At 39.0% G+C, this 9,223-nt stretch overlaps 1 protein-coding gene across 2 annotated transcripts; it reads right to left on the bottom strand.

Moving 5' to 3' along the window:
* Window positions 1-557: 557 nt before the first annotated feature.
* LOC108888493 (HMG box-containing protein 1) lies at window positions 558-9,058 on the bottom strand. 2 transcript variants are annotated; one of them, XM_018684486.2, is made up of 11 exons: window positions 8,971-9,058; window positions 7,482-7,645; window positions 7,204-7,384; window positions 6,877-6,997; window positions 6,615-6,729; window positions 5,326-5,444; window positions 3,971-4,127; window positions 3,517-3,661; window positions 2,829-3,116; window positions 1,873-2,014; window positions 558-1,749 (listed from the first exon to the last, which is right to left on the bottom strand). In XM_018684486.2, exons 2-11 carry the CDS (start codon window positions 7,552-7,554, stop codon window positions 1,732-1,734), a joined length of 1,359 nt encoding a protein of 452 aa, XP_018540002.1. In that variant the 5' UTR covers window positions 7,555-7,645; window positions 8,971-9,058; the 3' UTR covers window positions 558-1,731. The 2 variants fall into 2 exon arrangements, with proteins under 2 accessions (XP_018540002.1, XP_050929212.1); XM_051073255.1 differs by lacking the exon at window positions 8,971-9,058 and adding an exon at window positions 8,493-8,879.
* Window positions 9,059-9,223: the final 165 nt, after the last annotated feature.

Here is a 9,223-nt window from a genome sequence, read left to right as displayed (position 1 = left end):
GTATTGTTTATGCGCTTGTACATGTGGTGACATGCATGTGGGCGTGTGCATGTATGCGTGAGGGTATGTGTAGGTTACATATACATATGTGGGGTATGACCTTTGATCAAAAAATATAGTGTTTATTTTGACTTCAGTCGTAATAAATTTAGTTTTAATGTGTTATTGTCTTTAAAACACTTCTCAAAAATGACGTTTGATAACAGTCAAACTTTGGAAGAGCATATCTCATAGAATATTTGGAATAGAAAATGTTTTTCTGGGTCAAAGTGACTCGAAATGATGATGATCACATTTGGAACTCTCTCCAGTTAAAAGCTTATGATTGTGTGCTTTTTCATTTTCTTTCAGATCTTTTCCCATCACCAGAGGAAGAGACCATGGTTCTAGTGAGTATAAGATTCAGTTAAGACCTTTAAATTGTCCTCATTCAGCCCAAGAGTGAATAATCTTCCTCCAGTACAATTGCCACTAGGGAGGCTTTGTTAGCATCTGTGCATGATGCATTTTGATGTGGCAGACCAGCAAACAGAAGAATAAAACACACTTTAACCATGTTGTTGCCTGGAAACATCACGCTTTACTGATTGGATGTTTGAATCAGTGAATATCAAGAGCTCTTAAAGCTTCAGACAAAATTTGCCTGGTTCAGTGTGTCAGTTAAGGACATGCACCTATTCATGGGAGGAAGCTGAAAAGCATTCTGAAATAAAAGGACAGGAAAAAACATTAAAGGCCAAGCTTCCCCACAGGTTGTGATTACAGTTTACAGTTTATGAAAAAGAACCAAACACTTGGATATGATGCAAGATTTTAAAAAAATTATTTATAATATGATACAAGGATATTTTGTGCAAGAGGTTGTTGGGGCTGTGAAACCTGTACATTATGAACAAAGCACTTAAAACCTAGAAAAATTAAAATTAGCAACCTGAAAGCAGAACATGACTACTGAGCCATGATTGTGTCAAACTATCAAGGTACTAGCTGTTTTATACAAATGGTTTTCACCAGTATACAATGGCTGTATAGGATTAGATTACATATTTATATAAAGTGCAAAAGAAATTAACACTTACAGTGAAGGCCTGAAGTGCTTTGTGACTGAGTGTAAACCCACCACCACATGCTGAAAGTCTTCTCATCATATGGCCAGGTGGTTGAGCAAAAACAATCTAAAGACTTGGCAGGGCAGTATCACAAACTGTTGGCCATAGTTCTGCTGCAGAATATATACTGTATTACAAAATGTATGAAAGGGTTACCAATCTGTGCAATATATTGAATCTTACAAATATAATCAGTATGAACAGTTGTGAAAAGTTACCTAAAATTCCCCTTTTTACAATTATAAATAGAGACTTGTTGTTTACTGCTCCTTCTACACTGAAGCATAGCACCACAGGCTCTCATTTTTTTCAACCTTGAATATGACATAACCTGAAATAAACGAGAAGATTCATTCTTATTTCAGGGGAATAAGACATCTTTGACATTAAAAGATATAAGAAAATATATGCACTGTTAGTGACTAGATTACATGGATGTTTATAGTTTCATAATTCTGGTTTGTTTCTATAATGTTTCAAGGTTACAAAAAGGAAGTGAATTCAGCATCACAGTTGAGTCTCAAGAATACAGGAGAGCAAAGAGGCATCAAGCGGTCCATCAGACTCTGTCCAGCACCTCTCTGTGACCAATCACCAGCAGCTGGGGATTTTGGGGGATAATCTAGGTCTGCTGGGAACCCTGTTAAAACACGACATGAAGTAGGTGGACACACAGACAAAAATGGGGTAAATATAAGTACAATCTGGATGTTGTGGGGGGAAAAACTACTACATGTTATAGTTCAGTGACTTTGGTCCTTACTGAGTTGGTTCTTTTGCGTTTCCAGCAGTCTGGATTGAGTCTTTTCTGCTCTTCAGCCAGAGCTTTGGCCTCCATGGTGTACATCCTCCTCTCCTCACTCTTCATCTTCTTCCACTTGTCACCCAGGATGACACTAATGGCTCTGGAGTGAAAGGTCAGACACGCAAGATGAAGGACTCAACTTTTCTGATTTTTGTCTTAATAGAATCTGTCTTTCGTTCCCTCCCTTACCATTTTCTATTTCCTTTTTGTGCAAGGAACATGAATACGTTTTACATACATACATACATTTTTTGCATTTATTTTATTACATCTTAAAAATTAAATAAATGTAACAATAAAAACATGTTCAAAGGATGCAGTAAGGCGGGTCTGTCTCACATGCTAGGAGATGACTGGCTTATTAAATTGGTCCAGCTGTGCTTTGGAGATAAGTGCATTGCTCATGGACCCTTAAATTGTGCTTCCTTCAGGAGGAAAGGGTCACTTTGCTGACCAATATGCTACTAATTGCAGAACTGAAAACATGACCCCAAGAGTTATTAAAACTTACTGTGTTACTTTATCCTCCCACATTGGGGCTCAGAGGTTCATGAAGGCATTCTCTTTGTGTTAAACAACAAGGCTTCACATATGACGTCACAGACTTTTAATCTGTAGCCCACAGCTCAGATACCCCCCATCCAAATCTCTCGCTATTTCTCCCTCTCTCTTGCTATCTATCCCTTTTTAACTATCTCACTCATGCCATTTCTCCTCTCTCTCTTCTCTGCTCTCCCTCCCCCTCCCTGTATCTCTGTCTCTGTATTTCATTAAACAAAAGGCTGATGTTAGTGACCAATGTTAAGAGGTAACAAAGAAATAGAAACATTAACCTAAATTATAAACTGTAAAAAAGCTTACTGTATACATATTACTGTGAATAAATGCACCAGATCCTATTGACTTCTGCATACCTGTTGTCCTTCCCAGGATACATCTGTGTGTACTCCACTCTGTACTTCTTGGCAAAGAGCATGAAAGCATTCATTGGCCGCTTGCATTTTGTAGGCGTGGCACCAGTGGCTGTCCCTGAGGTGTGGCTCCTGTTTGATTTGCTACTTGAGGATTGTGGGGAGCTGGAGCGCTCAAGTTTATCACAGTCTGGACTGACAGCACCCCCACTGGACAGGGAGGTCCTGCGCTGACGAGCCATGCTGCTGAGAACATACACTGCTGAGGAATCTAGTGGGGTGAAGTCGTAACTGCAGGACAGGAAGGAAAACAGACACATATTATACCTCTGTAATCTCACATTTTTTATGCAATTTAGTTTTTTATAGTGTGTGTATATGTGCCGTTTGCCCTCTAAATAATCTAAAAATGCCACTGTGTCACTTTAAAATTCTGCTGCATCACGCCTTGGGAATGAGGACATTTTGCAAAAGGTAAATGCTGGGGTTAGGCATTTCATGATGGTAGAGGTTACAGTAAGGGTCTAGGGAATGCATTATTATGTCAGTAAGTGCTCTGTGACAGTGTTCAGCATAAGCAAAACAGTTCTTCAAACACATAGTTATAAAGCTCTCTTCTTCTCTCTTCTGATGACTCATACTCAAGTATTTTACTTGCAAAAGAAAGAACACATTATTTGTAGGAGTGTACCTTCTGAAAGTGTCAAAGACGACCGAGTCATCACAGTTAATGGCATCTGGGTGATTTGGTGGCAGGCACACATCGCCAAGCTGCATCTCATAGCAGGGGATCCCATGGTGCACCACAGTAAGGCTTGGATAAAAAGAAGACCACCCTGAAAAAGACAGATGGTAAATTAAAGATTACTTTGATCTTAAAGCAAAATTCATCTGGTCAGTTGAGGCTTCTACTGGCAAGGACTAATTTCACACACTGCTCTCATCTCACCAACAAAGCTGACATTTATCTTTTGCTCTCTCTTAAAATACAAGAAAGCATAACCTGTTGTCTACTAGATTTAGTGCTTACTTCAAGGTCTCCTACTGTACTGAAGCTTAAGTGGTATCCTTCACTTGTAAGTCACTTTGGATCAAAGCATCTGCCAAATGGGTATCAGTAGGAAACAGGAAATGAAAAGTTTTACCTTTATTTTTGACAAAAAATGGGTGATCTAGTCTGCATTCAGCTGTTAAAAGACCATCATCAGGTGAGCCGGGGTCAAAGGTCAGTTTAAGAACTGCCTGGCCAAAAGAGACTGTCTCTTCGTGGCTCACCAACTTCAGCCCCTCTGAACCGAATCTCTGTGAATAGAGCAAAAGGTAAACAGGAGAAGTTTTATTTGCAAGTCAAGCTAATTGACCAAACACTGAAGAAGTTGGGGTAACAAAAATTTTGTACCTGATTATCTGGAAAGTTCAGAAGGTTACTATTATGAAAAATTACATCACCACTGAAAATCAGCAAGGCTGCAGTCAAATAGTCTGTTTTGCTTATGAAGGTTCCTACTGAATGAAATCACCTGGAAGTGGAAGAGTTGGTCAAATTCTCTAAATGCTAAGGGAATGAGTGTCAGTACTTCCTATCTCCTCTCCTTTAGCACAGGGAACATTGGACCTTGTTTTACAAAAGGAAAGGAGATAATGCCATCCCACAGTTCCTTGCAGCAGCAGCATTTAAAGCAATGTACCACTGTTTGACCATGGCAGACTCAAATACATGTAGAAACAACAGAGCACCTATTTTATGCCTGTGACACAATCCAAAACCCATGGAAATCCTTGCATGATTGGCTAAACTCCAAATCCATAAATAAATCTTTCACATCTATCCAGTAAGGAGTCATCTTGAAGAACAAACAATGATTTTCTGATTAAGAATATCATCATCATAACAAAAAACAATAAACATAAATAATCAATTAAAGATCAAATTATAAAATTATCTCCTCTATTTTACAAATGCCAAGTGACTGTATATTTTGGTCTGATATAATTCATTCTGGGTCCTTGCTCAATTCCTTATTTTCATTTCCCTACTTGTAGATTCCTTTCATGTTCATGTTATCATATCATTTCAACATTTCAAACCTTTTTTTGTTGTCGTTGTTTTTTTGCTTTTATTTTCAACAATATCTATTTTGTTGTTGCTTCCTTACGAGATGTGGTTCTGTTTTGGACAAGAAAGCTTACACAGATTGTTTGCCTAGAGCAGTGAGTTTGACGCTGTGTGTGTTATAAATAAATGTGTTGAACCCAGAACGTGTTTCAAGACTCATGCATGCATTCAGTTACTCACTTACTGTACTTTCACTGTTAGCCTGTCTGCCACCTTGTGCCATTGTCAGGTCATTGTAATGTATAGACAACCAGAATCGGTCACTCACACAGTCAACGATGCAGCAATACTAAACATAGGTGTACATAGGAAGACTTTCTAGAGTACAGCAAACTATTATGAAATATTTTTAAGACACAGCGAGGTTACTATTCATTGCCCAACCTTGAGAGAGGAGGAGGATGGCATCATGGTTTCATCATCTGAGTCATCATCTGAATCCCCAAGTTCATCAGCTTCCTGCCACTCTACATTAGGACCTCGATGGAAACGCAGGCGAGTTCCTGAATATCAATACAACAATGCAACAAAATGAAAAAGAAGATGTGTGTTAATAGATTAGAGGAACGCATGGAGAGAATCAAGGTAGTGTAGAACAAGATTTATGAACCTGTACTTCTGCTGTTGCACAATCAATAACTGTCAATTTAAAGTAAGTTTACAAAGACATACCTGCAGATGAACCTTATATGATAGTTAAGATAATGCCTACGTGAAGCGATACTGCGGTCAAATATTTAAATGAATTAACATAAATATAACCAATGTAACTGAAGTCAATTTAAAGATAACTGGGGATCACAGTTACACAGAGCTGAAGTAATTTATCTGTTAATGTTATTTTGCCGTGGTTTTTAAGTCAGAAGACTACCATCTGGCAGGCTGTAACCAAATCAGGAAAACTTGTCATTTAAAAGGGCTCATTAGGAAATAGCTTCCCTCAAAAGTTTGTGCCCCTAGCTACTTCTTGAAAAGACACACACACACACACACACACACACACACACACACACACACACACACACACACAAACACAAAGAGTCTCCAGTTACAGCAGTAGAATAGAGTGTGATTCTGGAAAGAATTCTGGAAAATGGGTGTAATTTTGCTGCTTGGACACCAGAGGTCATGATTTCTTTACTAATGTTTGTAAGTCATACTCATCCTGGTTCAGAAAACTGTGACGGGAGGACCCTTTCAGACAAGTGTAAACAACAGATTAGTGTCACACCTCTACTCTTTCCTATCCAAAACAGTCTTGATTGCATGACTGATTGTTATCAGCAGAATTTAAGGCCAGAACAGAACCAAACAGTACTTTTTTAACCATTACATGTATGCTCTATTGACAAACACAATTGAAGAGTTTGACTCACAGATAAAAGTAAAGGTGTTTTTTTTTTTAAAACATTTTTTTAAATTTGTTTTTAAACATCATTGATGTAAACAAAAACAGACTTATGAAAACATTAACTTCATTGTTTTCTACAGAAGAGTACATGTTCACACTTGACTGGATTGTGCCTTTAAGCTATGAGGAATACTTCTCAAGAAATTCTTAGAAAAGCTAACAGTGAACTTCAATGTGTGTGAATAACCTGAAATGTATGTGTGTGCGTATGCACTAGTGGATGAATATGCTGTATAAGTTACTGTGTATGTACAGTATGTACCTTTAAGGAAACAATGCCAGGCTGTGGAGGGCCAGGAGTGAGACCAGGCCATGTCTTCATCATCAGAAAAGGATGAGGACATTGAGAAAACTCCAGATTCCGATTCACTGCTGGCCTGTCATAGATAATAAAATACATCTTACAATGACTTCAGTAAAATTAACTATTTCAGTTTGAATGTCGTACAGAATTTACATGGAAATTATCATTAGTTCTACAATAATGATTCTTAGGTTTTCAGAGGCTGGAAGTGAAAGGTTACCCTGACACGCCTGCGCTCCCTGAGGTGGCCTCTGGACGGGTTGGGTGCGCTACTGGCTAATGGGGGCCGGGCGTAGGAATGTAAACTATTACTGTTGCCAAAGATGTGGACTGGAGATGATCTGAAAAAACAATGACAATGGTATAAATACATATATGATTAGTTAGTTACACACACACACACTGTATATACACTAAACCATTCAACAATTTCAGGGGATATTTCATAAGAAACTCTCTAAGTTATGTGGTAAACCTGCCAATCCTGCTTTGTGGAATACCCCCCAGGTGCACTAGTGTTTTCCTGCTACTATATATTTATTCAAACCTCTTATGTGGGGCATCCTTCAGCAAGGGGCTCTGAGGACTGGTGGCAATGTTGGCAAGCTCGGCAAGCCAGTTAGTGCTGGGGGAGCAGCTGAGCTCCTGGTGAGACACTCCTGCTCCAACCTGAAACAACCCTGGAGACCTCTGGTCCTCCTCCACCTCCTGCAGCTCTGGCATGTCATCTACAGCAAGGTCAACAATGTTATTCATAATAGACATGAGAAAAAAATCTGTCATCTTAAATGTAGAATGTGACTTCCTACTGGTGTAGCATTTTACCATAATCCATGTGACACCCAGGTGAGGAAGGGAGATCTTCGTTACACTTGAGTGGATCAAAGGACTCGTCCATTTTTACAATGTTCTGCTGTTTCCTTTTTTTTCTTTAAAACCGGCTACAGGTCTGTTTACTCAGCTTCCATCATCATGTTCTGCCACGTCAGCTAGTTTTAGGCAAAACCAAAAGACAAAATTAGAGCTTTCACAAACCAATAGAAACTGCAAGACAGTTCTATTTGCAAGGCTGTTTCAATTAGAGTTATGCAATAAGCACTCATAATTACTGAGAATGCAGTCTTTGTAATTGCATACATAAGTCTGAATGATAGTATGTGGATTTTTGATAGTTATATTGTTTCATTGAGGCATGATTAAAGGATCCATGGAACTAAAGAACATAACATTAACATGATAGGCATTAACTGCAAACGATTCTTAGAACAGCAAATTTTCCATGTAATCGTTACAAGATATATCATGTACTGCATGAGTATAATGGAAAAGGTAGGCAGCCTTGAGGGAATCCTTTGTCTCTGAAACGACACAGTAAACCTCTGTGACTTGGTCATGTGATCACCACCGCTGCGTGGAGGCCTTGTTTATAAACTTAAAAGGATTTGGCGCATGCGTACCAGAGCTCATTCATTCATAACTGCGTAGCAAAAGTGGTAAATATCATAAATTCGTTCCGAAAAGTGGCATGTAGAGGATCGCAAACACGACGTTCACAAAAAACGTGAAGGAATATCAATGACAAAGTAAAACATTTTGTGCTGATTTGAAGATTATTTGGTGTTTGAGAACATGCAAACTAAAAAAGGAAGATGGTTTAAAAATATTAAATAAACTGCGGGCATCAAGCGCATCTGTTAAAAAGGAAGAACTAATGGTTATTTGTGTTCTGACAACCGATCAACGGTCGCTGCACTTTCGGACAAACCGTCGCTTCGACTTCGTGAACGCGGATGTACCAGTAACATACCGTTAAATAATACGTTTCTAAAGTACTACCATGTCCAGAATGACAGTTTGAAGCCTGGGCCTGCTGTTTCCCCACTCCTCAAAAGCAGCAGTGGTATCCTCGGCTCAAACCCAGAGGCTGTCGGGTCTAACACTGTAAACAAAAGAATGTCAACAAGTTGAGGCATGACGCAACCTCTCTGCCCCGTTGAAAATGAATGACACGAAAATCTCCAGAAGCCTTTAAAGGACATTTCCAGGCAAATCAAAATACTTTTTACCAACTGAGTGACTTGTTATTGTGTACAAAACTGCTGTCGGATGGGTTTGTGAACACCAAAACAACAAGCGTCACACCGAAAAAAAAACACTGTCGAGCACAACCTGTGATTTCACATCAAATAAACGCGTGACAGCCCTGCTAAAACACCGTGTTAGGATTGCGAAGACACGGATCACACAACGCTCAAGTTAAAAATTACTTTGAACCTTTTATTTCTTCGAAAAAAGTAGCCAACTTCCCACTTACCAGACCTGTCGCCATCAAGAAACTCTCTGGCATTCACTCGAGGGGTGGGAATGAATGTTAGTAGAGGAAGCCTCCTATTGGTGAATTAGAACATCAATAACAAAAATCCAGGAATTCTATTGGTCGTTACTTTTGAGAAAAATATGAAAGGCGGGACCAAGTTTGTTGATCATCGTATCATTGGGTGAAAGTACATGCCTGTTACTACCCAGTAACAGCTGATTGGCAATAACAGGAACAATACATGGTTATT

This window comes from Lates calcarifer, linkage group LG10, assembly GCF_001640805.2.
Source record: "Lates calcarifer isolate ASB-BC8 linkage group LG10, TLL_Latcal_v3, whole genome shotgun sequence".
NCBI lineage: Eukaryota > Metazoa > Chordata > Actinopteri > Centropomidae > Lates > Lates calcarifer.
This window is presented reverse-complemented; position numbering and strand designations above follow the sequence as displayed.

Bases quoted from the DNA above. Each gene is read 5' to 3' on its own strand.
- LOC108888493 (XM_018684486.2), bottom strand. From the start codon at position 7,554: ATGGACGAGTCCTTTGATCCACTCAAGTGTAACGAAGATCTCCCTTCC. The intron at 4,128-5,325 runs GTTGGGCAATGA...CTCTATTCACAG, and splicing joins CATCCTCCTCCTCTCTCAAG to AGATTCGGTTCAGAGGGGCT. The intron at 3,662-3,970 runs GTAAAACTTTTC...TGTCTTTTTCAG, and splicing joins ATTTTTTGTCAAAAATAAAG to GGTGGTCTTCTTTTTATCCA.